Source organism: Hirundo rustica, chromosome 28 (genome assembly GCF_015227805.2).
Source record: "Hirundo rustica isolate bHirRus1 chromosome 28, bHirRus1.pri.v3, whole genome shotgun sequence".
NCBI classification, from domain to species: Eukaryota; Metazoa; Chordata; class Aves; order Passeriformes; family Hirundinidae; genus Hirundo; species Hirundo rustica.
Genome location: NC_053477.1, coordinates 3034362 through 3049408, shown reverse-complemented (window position 1 = coordinate 3049408; position 15047 = coordinate 3034362). Strand labels below are relative to the sequence as shown.

Genomic DNA, 15047 nt, shown 5'->3' with positions numbered 1-15047 from the left:
CTGAGCGTTTGCGGGTTCAGCCTGCACAGAATGTGCTTTAATTAAGAAGAGGGAGTGAGTGTAAATGAGCTCTGATCATCCAGTGCACCCAGAGCAAGTTTTCCTATTGGAAATTTCACCAGGCCACAGATACATTGTGTTTGTGTGCCACTAAACCACAAGAATTTGTTCCACCCTCTCAATTTAATGAGAAGCTCTACGTGATGGTATTACTGTGTGAAAAGAGAGTTTTGTTCCTGGCATTTTTTATTTCTGAATAACTTTCAGATCCCAGCCTCAGAATCTTTTTTTTTTTTTTTAACAAGCAGAAATCTTTCATGTTCTTGTGCTTAACCACTCTAAGTCTTAAAATAGGTTTGGAAAACTTTGCGGTTTAAAATGGGTTTGAGTTTATTTTATTTTCCCTGCAGTATGTATTAAAAGAATTTTTAAAAAAAGCCGAAGGAGGAAGGAGGCATTTGAGGAGAGAAAGGAAACATGAGGGGATTTTTTTATTTCGGCAGCATTTAATTTCACTTCTTAAATTTCTGTGGGTTTCATTGCAGCAGTGGCTTTACCTCTAGTGCAAAGTAAATACAAAAACGGGGAAAGTTTTTAATTGGTTTAGCTCATAGGAATTAGCTGTGCAGATAACTCAGGTCAAATCAAGGTCTGCTCTGAAAACTCACAGAAACTGCCTTTTCTTTGCAAGCCTTTTTTTTTTAATGCAAGAACATGTTTTTAGATAATTAAATATATCTCAAATACCATTTCTATAAACTCAAGTAGCCCCTGTCAGCACCTTGATGTACGCCCAAACCAAAGGGAGGATCGTTCTCGGACCTTTAAATTCGAGGGAAACATGAATATTTTATATCATTCCTGTTCATTGCAGAGATGAGAATGGGGAAATAGTTGCAGTTAGGTTCTTTTGGAGCTGTGTGGGAGCAGGGGGGGTTTGTAGCTCACAGCCCAGCCAGACCCCAGCGAGCGCCAGGAGGCTGCGGGGGAGATGCGACCCAAACCAAACTCCCGGATTTTGGCCTCTCAAAGCCCAGGAAAAGCTCTTAATGAAAAACCAGGCGCTGAATTAGACTTCAGTTTTTCCTTTGGAGCTGACCAACCTCATCACTGCGCCAGGAACTCCAAATCTGTGGCACTTCCCTGCGAAAAGAGTCAGAATCCTCCCAGAAACTGCCCCGCTGTGGTGGCAGAGAGGGAGTGAAACCCGGGCTCCCTTTTTTAATGGTTTAAATGTCTTCCCTGCCGCTTTTAAAAGCTTATTTGCGTATCAAAGCACCCAAACCGGGTGGGTTGCCACGAATCCATGTTTAATTACAGCCTTGGAGCTTGGAGGTGCAGGAACAAGGTGTGGGGACAGGACTGGTTTTATGGGAGTGGAACCAGCGAAGGGCGCGGGAGGAATTTTCATTAATTAGAGATGGTAACAGAAGGAATGGCAGGAGGGGACTCTTCACCAGGCAGGTTTTGACATCCTGTTCAGTGCCCTTGTTCAGTTTGTGGTCCTTTAACATAATTTGTCTGCAGATTATAATTTTTTCTTTTATAAAAAGCCTCCATCAGAGCAGTCTAGGAGTGCTGGAAAGCGCCAGAGGTCTATTTTTAGTGGGTGAGGTTGTTCTGAAATTATGTCCCAGGGAAAGGTTGAAGCCCTTAAGGACACTTAAAGATCTTAAAGGCACTTAAACCTTGGCAGTGCCAAGTGCTGCAGCATTTACTGGATGGCTCTGATCTCGTGGTGTCACAAAGTGCCAGGTATTTTTAGTTAAATAGAACTTGGGTGGTTCTGCAGCTGCAGACATTACAGAAGGGTTGCAGAGCTGAGGTTTCAAGGTTTTCCTTGATTAAAATTGCCAATTTTTTTCGGGTTTTTTTTGCCTCAGAACAACAAAACCACGCAGTTCAGGCACGTCCAGCAGCTCACCTACAGCCTGATAGAGTGGAGATCCCAAATCCTCTCCGGGACCCTGCCCAAGGATGAACTGGCTGAGCTCAAGAAAAAAGTCACTGCCAAGATTGACTATGGCAACAGGTGAGCTCCAAACCCTGCCTGGAGCACAGGGGAGGCTCTCAATGAAAAACCTGAATTAGGCTTAATTTTTTCCCTTGGAAAGGGTGAAATGGCAGCTTGGAGTCCCCATGACAACGTGGCCACCTGGCTGGTGGACGTGGAGCAGTTTGTTCTGGGTGTGCCACTGATCTCTAAGGCAGGAATTCTCCTCCCTAAATTCTCCTTGATTCCGTGAGCTTGGTAGATATTCGTCCACCTTTGAAACCGAGCTATTTAAGCTGGAATAAGGGAGATGTTACCCTGGAATTGAGTTACCTGAACAATTCCTTTTCCCTTTAATGGGAAAATGGGAGAGAGAAGTTTTTTTGAGGCAGGAAAACCAGCAGTGGGCGAGGTTATTCCAAGGAGTGGGATGCTGAGCAGCCCCAGGCAGTGATTTGATGTTTGCTGCTCCCACATTCTGGATTTTTTTTTTTTTTTTTTGGTCTCCTGGGGCTGTCCAGGATCCTGGGTCTGGACCTGGTTGTCCGAGATGACAACGGGAACATCCTGGACCCCGATGAGACCAGCACAATCTCCCTCTTCAAGGCCCACGAAACTGCATCCAAGAGGATTGATGAGAGGATCCAGGAGGAGAAGGTACCTCTGGTGTCCCTGCTTTGCCCTCTCCAGTCACTTTGCCCACCGTGCTTTTTATATTCCTCTTAAAGCTGCGCTCCTTTGGCAGCAGAACTAAATTCTCCTGGGTTTGTTTGCGGTGGAAGTAGAAAATTTGATGGAAATAGGAAATTCTTTGCAGTCCCTGCAGCAGAGTTTGGACCTCCGTGGGCAGCCGATATTCAACTCCACGCACACTTACAGCCTCTATGTGAACTTCAAGAACTTTGTCTGCAACATTGGGGAAGATGCAGAGCTGCTGATGAGCCTCTATGACCCTGACCTCTCCAAATTCATCAGGTAGGGGCTTTTCTTTGGAGATTCTTCATCAATTCAGTCGTCAGGGTGAGCATTCTGAAGCAGTTGGTGCGTTAGAAAGGGAGATCCAGCAGATGTTCTCCAGTTCTGTTGGTTGCTGCCTTCAGTGGGGGAAAATCAATTCAAATTCCTTTGAATTCCAGCGAGATAGGAAGGCACTGCCCCTCCTAAAGCTGCTTATGTCTTTGATCCTACATTGTCTTTTTATATTCTTAATTTTCCCTGCTGTGGCTGCAAGCCTCGGTTAAGCATTTTATGAATTGTTTCCCAGTAAACCGTGGATTTAAATGGTGTTTGCTGTCCAGTCAGTGCCAGTTCACATCTGAGGAGTTGGGGAGGACATGAGGAACTTTATCAGGGAGGCAGTTCCGTGTCAGGAACGCTCTGTGCCCATCACTGCCGTTATCAGGTGTGGCCGTGCCGTGGGAATTGTCCAGGGGAGCAGCTGCCAGGGCTCACCCCATCCCGCCTCCGGTAAATGAGTCACTCCAGAGGCATTTTGGGATAAAAGATTGGTCAAATGTCCCTGAAAGATCAAAATGCTTTGGGGCTTCTGCCAGGAAATGGGAGATGTCAGGCATTGATTTGTTACAATTTACTTTTTTCTCCCTTTCTTCGCAGTGAAAATTACCTGGTTCGCTGGGGCAGCAATGGGATGCCGAAAGAAATTGAGAAGCTGAACAACCTCCAAGCCGTGTTTACTGTAAGTTCAGAGAATCCCAGGATGGGTTGGGAGGGACCTGAATCCCACCAGTGCCACCCCTGCCATGGCAGGGACAGCTCCCACTGTCACAGGCTGCTCCAGCCTGGCACTTCCAGGGATCCAGGGCAGCCACAGCTCCTCTGGGAATTCCATCCAGCCCTTCCTGCCCGTCACAGGGAAGGATTTCTCCTCAGTATCCCATCCATCCCTGCCCTCTGTGTCCTTGCGCTATAAATGTCTCCATCCCCCTCGTGGTCTCCCTCCAGATACAGAAGGCCACAGTTTTTACCTGTGATAACCCCACAAAAACCTTCCCTCCCTCCTTCCCTCCCTCTCTCCTTCTGTCTTCTTTTCCACTCGGAAAGGACCTTGACAGATTTTAACTCCTTGAGTGATTTTAGCACTGAACTCTCTGACCGATTTTAACGTTTTAACACTTTTCGAATTCGATTTTAACATTGATTTGAGCTCGTTTTTCGTTGGTTTTTTTTTTTTTTTTAAGGACCTGAGCAGTTCCGACCTGATCAGGCCCAGGATCAGCCTGGTGTGCCAGATCGTGCGCGTGGGGCACATGGAGCTGAAGGACGGCAAGAAGCACACGTGCGGGCTGCGCCGGCCCTTCGGCGTGGCAGGTGGGCGCTGGCACCCCGGGGACACCGGCGAACCCTCGGGTGCTGCTCGTCCCCCTCACGGAGCTCTCCGGCTCCCTTCCCGCCCCGGCTAGCTCGAGAGACAAACCGCAGCTGGAAGGGTTTTCCTCAGGGTCCCAAAACCCAGGAGCGGCCGAGAGCCTTTTCCTTAGCAGAGAGAGAGTGAGACCCTGCCGATGGCAAAGGAAGGTCTGCACTTGACCTGAGGGTGAAAGCAGGGCTTTATTCAGGTTTTCTTCTGTGGTCCTGCCCCAGCCTGGGTCGGGAGCCCCATCCCAGTCCCCAAACCAGGAGGAAGAGCAGCTGCTTGGTCTGGGATTTATACCCAGGGAAGGGGCTAAAGGTGGGCACAAGGCAATACCCAGCCAGGGATAAGGTGGGAGTGGAACAGGGTTGGATTACATTCCAGGAAGGGAACAATGTGGGACATGGGCTGGTGGAAGTGCAGGGACGAACTTCGGGGCGTTACATTTTCCAGGGGAACACGGAGGGGTACGGAGCAAACCGTTATAAAAATGAAATACAATATGAAACCAAATAACGCACAGCAACACCTGGGGGAGCAGGGACAGGGACAGGGGGCTGGGAGCTGGGAACAGCTGAAGCAATGAGAAGAACCGAAAGAAAAACGTTCACCTTCCACGGAAAGAAAAGCGTTCACCTTCCAAGCGTGACCGGAGGGTGTGTGGTGCAATCTTAGCTGAGGCCAGCGTGTCACGGGCCCCACCAAGAATCTTAAACCCCATCCAGTTCCACCCCTGCCAGGGCCAGGACTCCTTCCACCATCCCAGGGTTGCTCAGAGCCCTTGTTTTGAGTGCCACTGGCCCCAAAAAACCCCTTGCTGTTTCTGCTCTGAGAGGGAAAAGCTGCCTCTGGGTTTTTTGGCGGCTCTGGGTGATGCTCTGGTGTCGTTGCAGTGATGGACATCACCGACATCATCCACGGGAAGGTGGACGACGAGGAGAAGCAGCATTTTATCCCCTTCCAGCAGTGAGTACCGGGCTCAGAGCTCGCCCCAGCTCAGCCGTGTCCTTTGGGAAGGGCAGATGTGCCCGGGAGCCTGGCAGAGCCCCAGGGGCTCCGCAGATGGATCAGCTGAGAGCTGCACTCCGCTCTTGGCAGGGAGAGGTTTCTGTCACCCCTTTGTTCCCCTCGGTTTTCACGGCTCTGTGCCAGGCTCGGGGGCTCGGGCAGTGCAGCTGGAGTTGTGTGGGGTGAGGGAGAGGAGCACAGAGCAAAATGATGTTGTGGGGCCTGGGGCGAGGGGGATGTGACTTCCAAAATGTATGGGGAGGGTTGAGAGGCAGAATTATCAGAGAGACTGAGCAGAGACACAGCTTTTTGTCACTGCTGCGTGGGACCCTCTGTGCTGCCCCTCCCTTCCCACGTTTCCTTGTCAGGGTCAGTCGTAGGGAAGGGATTTCTCCCTCTTCCTGGGGAAGAAATTCCAGCCCCGATGGATTCTGCATTTCTGAGACTTAAATGTCTGTGTTTGCTGTGCTTGCTCATTTCTTTTGGCACGTTACAGTAACGAAAATGGAGCTTGTTTGGGTAGAGCCAGCCTTGTTGTTACAGCCCTAAATACAGCCAAGCATTGGCTGCAGCCATTTGTTATTACAGGGTATTTTCAGGGGAGATTTGGGTTTGTTCCCTTGCCCTTGCACTGCCTGGAAGGATGGCTTTCCCTTTTCAGAATAATAATAGTCTGCTACCTTTTTTTGTGTTTAATTGGCTATTTTTTATTTGTTTAGGGGCTTTTCTTTATTTTTTTTTTTTTTATTGCTTTGGGGGTTTTTGCTTGTTTGTTTGATTTTGTTGTTATTGTTGGTTTGGGTTTTTTTCCCGTTTTTCTCCTGCTCTAATGAGGCTGAGTTCAGGCTGGACACCAGGAGGGGCAGCCTGTGGAAACCTCTCTTCTCCCTCATTATTGATGCTGTGAGCACAGGAGTGAAGTCAGGGCCCAGATCCAAACCTCAACAGTCTTGTTTGTGACTAGGGGTGGGTTCATCACTTAGGTGTTGTCACAGCAGTCATTAATTTATGTTAATATATGAGTTTACCAGTAGTTAATCTGCCAGGGGACAGCTCTGAGGCAAACCTGAAGTCCGGGCTTAAATCCTGAGGTCAGCGTTGCTTACCTTAGGCCCGAGGGATAAACTGTGATGCATTTCCTAGTGTGAAGGTTTAATTGGATTTTGTGCAGGTGAGGGGATGAAAACCTCCGTGGAATCCTTAAAAAACCCCACATTTATGTGGAAATCGGCGGCTGCTGGCCAGCCCTCCCCTTGTACGTGGTCGGTGTCGGTCTGTCGCGGTTCCTGACCCCATTTTTGTGGCCCTCCTGCCCAGGATTGCCATGGAAACCTACATCAGGCAGCGCCAGCTCATCATGTCCCCCCTGATCACCTCCCACGTCATCGGCGAGAACGAGCCCCTCACCGCCGTCTTCAACAAAGTCATCGCCGCCAAGGAGGTCAACCACAAAGGCCAAGGTGCGGCCTGGGGAGAGCCCAGCCTGGGCGAGGATCCCAGGGGAATAACCGGGTGGGGAACTCACGGAACGACCAGCTTGGCAGAGACCTCCAAGATCATCGAGTCCAACCCAGCCCTAAACCCTGGCACCCAGTGCCACATCCAGCCTTTCCTGAAACACTTCCAGGGATGGTGACTCCACCACCTCCTTGGGCAGGAAATTCCAGTACTTTATCACTCTTTCCATAAAAAACTTTTTCCCAATATCCGCCCTACATTTCCCTTGGCACAGCCTGAGGCTGTGTCCTCTCCTTCTGATAGCGCTGCCTGGAGAAAGAGACCAACCCCAGCTGAGCACAGGCACCTCTCAGGAGCTGTGGAGAGTGATCAGGTCACCCCTGAGTCTCCTTTTCTCCAGGCTGAACAACCCCAGCTCCCTGGAAAGTCTGGAGATCAAAGTTCGGTGGCGTTTAATCCCGAACCCAGTGCATGGTCTTGGTTGTCTCTTTGTCCCTTTGTCACCCCATCACACACGGAGCTAAAATCCAGATAAAACCAGGCAAAACCTGCATGAGAGCATCTCCAACAGCTCCTCACTTGCTTAAGGTCAATATTTTTAGTCATGTGCTTAAGGTCAATATTTTTTAGCACCTTTAAAATAAAAAGCGTTTTATGGGCATGAAATGTTTGTAAGTGGACGTGGCTGCGTATCCCAAATGGCTTTGGGGTTAAATCAAATTATTCTGGATTTTTCTGGTCTTCCTTGGCTCAAAGACACTCGAGATTCATCTCTGAAAGTTTGGGATTTACTTCGGAGAATCCTCTTGCCCAGAAAAATCTTGCTCAGATTCAGGGGCATGGAGAGCTGGGCTAGAGAGAACCAGATGGGGGCATGGAGTTTTCATGAAAACACAGATTCTTTGGAAGCACAGGCTTAAATTTCACCGCTTTGTACCTTTTTGTTTTCAGTAAACAAATGTCATCTCCCTTTTCTTAGGTCTCTGGGTCTCCCTGAAGCTGCTCCCTGGGGACCTGGCTCAGGTTCAGAAGGATTTTTCCCACCTTGTAGACAGATCCACTGCAGTGGCTCGAAAAATGGGGTTCCCTGAGATCATCCTTCCTGGTAGGTCCCGTGTGCTTCTACATTCCGTGGGGTGAAAGAGCCTCCTGAAATTCTAGAATTTCTGTCGCACTAAAGATTTTTTTAAAAATGTTTTTATCTGAATTTTTCTTATTTTTCTTCAGATTTCCAGGTTGTTTTGTTGTTGTTCTTGTTGTTGTTGGTTTGGTTTGGGTTGGGTTTTTTTTTGGTTTGGTTTGGTTTGGTTTTTGGTTTCTTTTTTTTATTTTAAATTTTTTTTTGGTCGCAAGAATTTGAAAACATGAGTTTCCATTCTTGTGGCAAAATTATGGTTTATGGAGCTTTTGGAAGAAAATGTCTCTTTACTCAAAAGCATTTTTGTTGCGTATGGCTTTGACCCATCCATTCAGAATGGATTTAACCCTAGAGAGCTCATTAAATTAATTAACTAATTTATTAAATAATATTAATTAAAGTCATTAAATAAATTTATTTAAATAAATTAATATTAATTTATTAAATAATATTAATTAAATTTGAAAAAAATCAAAAATCCTTTTGTAGAAAGGAAAATGGTTCATTTTGGAAGATTTTGTGCAATTTGAGATGGAGATGAAAACGGTGGGACGGTGGGTGTGGTTAATTAAAGGCTAAGTGGAGAATGGGGATAACGTGGCACCCGAGGGTGTTAAATGTTAACCTGCCACACTGGGAATGGGAAACCAGCTCACCGAACCCTGGGAATTGCAGGTGACGTCCGCAATGACATCTACGTCACCCTGATCCAAGGGGAGTTTGACAAGGGCAAGAAGAAAACCCCCAAGAACGTCGAGGTCACCATGTCAGTGCACGACGAGGATGGGAACCTGCAGGAGGTAGGACGGCCCCCGACGCCCTCTGGAGATTCACCACCCAAAATACTCCGTGATACAATTCTGCCTGAGGCCAGGGTGCTTTTATCCCCACAGAGGTGCACCAAGCTCTGAGGGCTGCCAGCAACCTCCCAGAAATGGCTCAAAAATAATTACTGAGACGGCTGATTAGAGGTGCTTTGAAAAAGCAAAAAGGTTTTAATTAAATGAGAAAATAACAAACTGTACAAAGCAAAAGAGTAAAAGCACAGTGCAGGGAGGTGCCTTACACCTGCTAAGACACCCCAAAAAACCCCCAGAGACTCCGTGCTCTGTTATGTACTCAACAATCCTGGAGGGATTTTTGGCTTCCTGCCCAACAGAAAATAGCGACGTTCCTTGAGGAACAGCTCGAGGGCCCAACAGGTGCCTTTGTGCTGGCACCAAGGCAATTACGGTGAGAGGAGCACAGAAGTTTCTGGTTCTTCTTCCTTAAAGGTTCAGGGGTGAAGCTCAAACTCTTTCCCAATATGGAAGCACCTTCTCGGGTGTGGGGCTGCGCTGCAACAACTCCACATTTCTCACCGTTTTTTCTCCCCCATCCCTTGCGTTGTGTCCAAAGAAAGCCATCCACCCCGGGGCTGGCTATGAGGGAGTCTCCGAGTACAAGTCCGTGGTTTATTACCAGGTCAAGCAGCCCTGCTGGTACGAGACCGTCAAGGTACGGCCCCGTCTCTCTCCGTGCTCTTCCTCTCCCCGCAAACCAGGACTGGTGTCAAAGTAGCAGCCGCTGATTGCGTTGGTGTTCAGGCCGGGAATCTTCCGGTTTTTGCAAAGCCCAGTTAAAATATTCTTTTCTTTAAAGGCATGTAGGTCACAGCAAAATCTCGGCCCGCTGTGGCTAACAGCCTTTCTCTGGCTCTGATTATAACCTGAGTCATCTTTTCCGTGGTTGTGGATATTGTCTTGGGAGACCTGTAAGGCAAAAAGATCCATTCTGTGATCAGCAAAGGATCTTTTTTCAAAAGTGACCCGCTGAAATTTGAATATTTAATTTAAAAAAAATATATATTTTTAATGTATTTTTAAAGGGTTTTTAAATTACTTTTATTATTTTATTATAGTATAATATAATAATGTCATATTATATATGTTATGTTATATATAATATTATAATTACATTACAATATGTTATTAATTAGATATAAGTATATATTATATACTTATAAGTATATATTATATATAAGTATATATTATATTATTATTTTTAAGAATAGGAAGATTTTTTTTTCGTGACTAATTGTAACGAAAAATTCAATGTTTTGTACTTCACTTTGGATTTTAAATTATAATGTGATGTATAGCACACGTGTTAATAAAGCTCTATATACTAATATATTATAGAGCTCTCTTTTCACGCTTTTTATATCGATACAAACCCGAAGGTTCACGGTTCTTGCACAGAAAATACCCGCTGCCGGTTCCAGCGTCCACGTAGTTGACGTTTGTGCGTTTGCTGTTTCTGTTCTTGGGAGCCCTTCCCGTGTTTCCGTGTCCGACGCGGCCTCGCGCTCTCGGCTGCAGTTCGCGAGCGGCGTTTCGTGTCGGCGCTCCCCAAAGGTGCCGGGGGCAGCGCGAGCGCCGCGGTGTTCACCCCGTGTCCCCCGCTGCAGGTGGCCATCGCCATCGAGGAGGTCAGCCGCTGCCACCTGAGGTTCACCTTCCGTCACCGCTCGTCGCAGGAGTGTGAGTGCCAAACCCGCGGGGTCGCCGCGCGCTCAAGAGCGGAGCTTGCCTTGCTGCTTTTTTCACGGTGTTACGGGGTTGTGTTTTTCTTGCTGGGTTTATTTATTCCCGGTGTTGTGGCAGGCAAAAAAAAAAAAAAAAAAAAAAAAAAAAAATAATTGGAATTTTTTGGGCCCGAGGTTTGGCGCTGGTTTTGTCCTGAAACTGGGATTTGATAAGGAGCTACATTTTTATTCCCCCAAAGGACAATTATCAATGTTTGTTGCTGCTTTGACTTCTCAGTGTTGGGCGTTGCTTTTAATTTTATTATTATTTATAATTTAATTTATTTATAATTTAACTTTTTTATTTCATCACATTCACCACAAGACCTGGTGGGCCTTAAATAAATCTAATTTATTATTTATAATTTTACTATTTATTTATTTATTCATTTATTTATAATGTAATTTTTTTATTTCGCCACATTCACCGCAAGGCTTGGTGGGCCTTAAATAAATCTAATTTATTATTATTTATAATTTTTTTTATATATATATATATATATATATATGTATTTAATTTCACCACATTCACTGTAAGGCCTGATGGGCCTTAAATAAATTTAATGTATTATTATTTATGATTTTTTTAATATATATTTATTATTATTATTATTATTATTTCACCACATTCACCGCAAGGCCTGGTGGTCCTTAAATAAATCTAATTTATTATTATTTATAATTTTATTATTTTATTTATAATTTTATTATTTATTTATTTATAACTTATTTTTTTTATTTCCCCACATTCACCGCAAGGCCTGGTGGGCCTTAAATAAATTTAATTTAGTATTATTTATAAATTATTTATTTATAATTTAATTTCTTTATTTCACCACATTCACTGCAAGGCCTGGTGGGCTTCTAATGATCTTCCTATAGAAGGATTTCTAATTAGGCTAATGAAAGGCTAATGAGAGAGAGTCAGAAGTTCCACCAGATCTCTTCAGAGCCCTGCAGTGAGATCATGAATGAAACGTGAGGCTCAGCCGGTGACCGGCTCTCAAAGGCGCCTGGTTCTGCAGGCAGCGACCTCCTCCCACATCCACAGCTCACGAACCAAACCCCCAGCCAAAAACATCCACAGAGTTCCGTATCAGAGAATCACTGAATCGTTAAGGTTAGGAAAGTCCTGGAAGATCGAGGAGTCCAAACATTAATCTGTCCACCCATCAGCACAAAACCCGCACAAAACCCGCACAAATTGTGTGTGGGAGGTGCTCCAGGAGGACGTGTTTGTGCAGCCGCAGTAACCTGTGAAATAAAGCTGCTGACGAGGTTACAGGGCTGCCTTTTGGATTGCGTGGACGTGAATAAGGTGACTGCTGATGAGAATTTCTCCTGTTTTTGCAGCCAGGGATAGGTCTGAGAGAGCGTTTGGCGTGGGCTTTGTGAAGCTGATGAACGCGGATGGAACGACGCTGCAGGATGGCAAACACAACTTGATTGTTTACAAGGTAACCTGGGCATTTCCAGCCTTGGCTCGTGTTTCGCCCATCAAAACTCTCTCCTGGCTGATTTTCCAAGCAGTAGAAAGCTACAAAACCTATGTGGTGGGGCGGGAGATCCTCCTAAACTCTGTGGCTTTGCAAATAGCTCAGCTCATTTGCGGCGTGGGCAGCTCATCCCTGAAATTACAAACTCAAGCAACGACAGAGATGAAGTCCAAGCCCATTTTGTTCCTGTGGGACGTGACCCTTCTCTCTGCTGCGCCCAACCAACAGGGTGACAACAAGAAAATGGAAGATGCCAGGAGCTATTTGACCCTTCCCTGCACCAAAACGGAGGTGGAGGAGAAGGAGGCTCCGTCGGGGAAAAACCTGCACGCTCTGGCCAACTTCACCCCCACGAAGGACAGCACGAAGGACAGCTTCCAGATCGCCACCGTCATCTGCTCCACCAAGCTCACCCAGAATGGTAGGGCTCGCGCCGGGGCTCTGAAATGCGGAGGGCGTTTGATTCAGGCAGGTTTTTGTGGGTGGGCAGAGAGCGCCGGCTTTCGTTTTGCCATCCTTTCGCTTTCTTTCTCACATGCCAGTGGAAATGTCCCATCGAGCCGCCAGAACGAGCTCCCAGAATTTTTGTGCGGCCCCCTAGAAAGCCTTTTTCACGCACAAACATTCCGTGCAGACAGCCAGTGTTGAACCCAACAACTTCGCTGGCGCACGTGGAAATGTCACCTGCCAGCCCCAGTGGCTGTGTTCGGTCAGAATTTTTAATATTTAAGGTTAATTGCCTTCTTTTGCCCGCTAAGAGAGCGGCAGTGAGGACTGAGCTCTCCAGGGTGATGGTGTGCATTAACTCAGAGGGATGGAAATGAAGGGTGATGGGAACGAGTCCAGCCTGTGCTGGTAAATGATGGGAGACTTCCAGCAGCTCTGGAAGGCTCCTGGGCCAAAAGTCGTGCACTCAATAAAATTCCTGGCTTGAGATACTCCTGAGTCCATAAAAAACCCCTGCAAAACGGTCTCCAAGTGTGTTATCAGATGGCAGCCAGGTTTCCATTTATAGCAGAGCTCTGCTCTTCTGCCGGGACAAAAGGAGCGCCTCAAGGTAACGCTCTGTACCTCAGGGTGACTTTTCCTTGTGCACTGGCTAAAAATAACCCCCAGCCTCGCTGTGGGCTGTGATCTGCTGATTGCTGCCTGGTGTCCTTGCAGTTGACCTGCTGGGTTTGCTGAACTGGCGCTCCAACGCCCACAACATCGCCCACAACCTCAGGAAGCTCATGGAGGTGGAAGGAGGAGAGATCGTGAAGGTATTCCCAGGGATCTGAGCCTCCCTGCTGCACAGACTCTCGCGTCTCGGCCTGGTGTTGGGCCCAAAGGCGTCTGGCTAGGCTGGGAGAGCAGCTCTGGGCGCTGCGCAGTGGGAGAGTCATCAAATCATGGGATGGTTTGGCTCGGAAGGGACCTGAAAATCAGATTTTTCCACCCCCTGCCGTGGGCAGAGACGCCTTCTGCTGTCCCAGCTTGCTCCAGCCTGGCCTTGGACGCTTGCAGGGATGGAGGAGCCACAGCTCCTCTGGAAACCTGTGCTCCACCTCTCATTAGCGGGACTCACCAGAATTACGGGAGTGAAATATTACAGGGATCAGGGAGACGCCACCGACTTTATTTTCCCCTTTATCCTCACGAAATAAGAGATACATCCAAAGCCTAACTTCGAATTTCCAACTCCTTTGGGGACGAGGAGGGACTTGCTGTGAATCTGGGAGCAGAGACAGCCCGGAGACCTCACGGAATGCCGTGGGGAGTGGACCTGAAATGGGGGGAATTCCCACAGAGGGATTTAGGAGGAATTCTTCCCTGCAGGGAGGGGTGCCAAGAGTGAATGCGTTGGGATTTTGCAAGGTTTCATGGAGCAGCTGAAGGTGAAGTTAAAGCTGTGTCAGTGCAGACACAGCTGAGTGCGGTGTCCTGCCTCGGGACAGCGCTGGAGGGGTCAGGATTTTTATCCTGTGGGATCAAGAGGCAGCAGAGCAGCAAAGTGGGGCCATTCAGAGCTGAGAAGAAAAGATCTTCCCTACTGCAGAGAAGATCGTGGCAATCGTGCATGAGCACAGGGCTGGGATCCCTTTTCGGATGGTTTCTCATGGACAGCTCTGATAGCTTGGGAAAGAAGTGATTTTTTATTCTTTTCTTTTAGTGTTTATTAATAAACCCATCTTTATACCTTTTATGTTCAAGCCTGCTTTGCTTTTCTCCTAATCCTACCTCACAGCAGAAAAAAAAACTAATTAGATTCTAGGAAATGAGTGCAGATTTTACACTTCAGCCGGGCTGGGAGGGGGAGAATGCTCCAACACTTCTCCAGACTTCTCCAGTTTTGGAGCAGTTTCTTTCTCTGTTCCTTTTCCCCTCTAGTTTTTGCCAGACACCCTCGACGCACTCTTCAACATCATGATGGAAATGTCAGAAAACGAAACCTACGATTTCCTGGTGTTTGACGCCCTGGTGAGTGAATCTTCAGTGGGTTCAGAGTTTGTTTTCAGCCACGTTTCCAGTCTGTCCCCGGTGATTCCAATGAGCAGTTGGTGTTTTGCTCTCGAAATCCATGATATTTAAACACTTTTCAATGCTTTTTCAGGAGCCAGGACTGGAATGCACATCAGGTTTTTAGTAGCCACAGTGAAGGGAGTAATGAGTTGCACACACACAGTTATTTAGTGGCTGTTGGAACATGAATAACACTCTCTGTAGCCTTATTTCTGTTGATAAAACAGCAAAAAAAAATTATAAAAAATTTATATATATATATATAAATTTTTTAAAAAAATTATAACCCAGCAAAATGAATGGAACTAGAGGCTGTTGTACTCGAGTTGCTGTGCAGCTCGGTGCATCTGTTTCCTTCTGGATTTCTGGCAGGTGTTTATTATTTCCTTGATTGGAGACATCAAGTTCCAGCACTTCAACACGGTGCTCGAGACTTACATCTACAAACACTTCAGTGCAACCCTGGCCTACGTGTGAGTACAAAAGTGACATCAGTAGGAGCTGATGTCTTTGAT

The 15047-nt window shown here is 46.8% G+C and overlaps 1 protein-coding gene across 5 annotated transcripts in view; it reads left to right on the top strand.

Moving 5' to 3' along the window:
* Positions 1 to 15047, top strand: part of DOCK5 (dedicator of cytokinesis 5) — an 89852-nt gene that overhangs the window by 26879 nt on the left and 47926 nt on the right. For all 5 annotated transcript variants that reach the window (XR_005704150.1, XM_040087578.2, XM_040087577.2 and 2 more), the window contains 16 exons: positions 1884 to 2032; positions 2515 to 2650; positions 2811 to 2968; positions 3608 to 3689; positions 4192 to 4321; positions 5258 to 5330; positions 6690 to 6832; positions 7810 to 7935; positions 8644 to 8768; positions 9367 to 9465; positions 10418 to 10490; positions 11888 to 11991; positions 12259 to 12451; positions 13195 to 13292; positions 14401 to 14490; positions 14905 to 15005. Coding sequence is in view for 4 of the 5 variants with exons in the window: in XM_040087578.2 (XP_039943512.1) it covers positions 1884 to 2032; positions 2515 to 2650; positions 2811 to 2968; positions 3608 to 3689; positions 4192 to 4321; positions 5258 to 5330; positions 6690 to 6832; positions 7810 to 7935; positions 8644 to 8768; positions 9367 to 9465; positions 10418 to 10490; positions 11888 to 11991; positions 12259 to 12451; positions 13195 to 13292; positions 14401 to 14490; positions 14905 to 15005 (1880 nt within the window). In the remaining variant the exon portion in view is untranslated. The remainder of the gene's footprint in view (positions 1 to 1883; positions 2033 to 2514; positions 2651 to 2810; positions 2969 to 3607; positions 3690 to 4191; positions 4322 to 5257; positions 5331 to 6689; positions 6833 to 7809; positions 7936 to 8643; positions 8769 to 9366; positions 9466 to 10417; positions 10491 to 11887; positions 11992 to 12258; positions 12452 to 13194; positions 13293 to 14400; positions 14491 to 14904; positions 15006 to 15047) is intronic.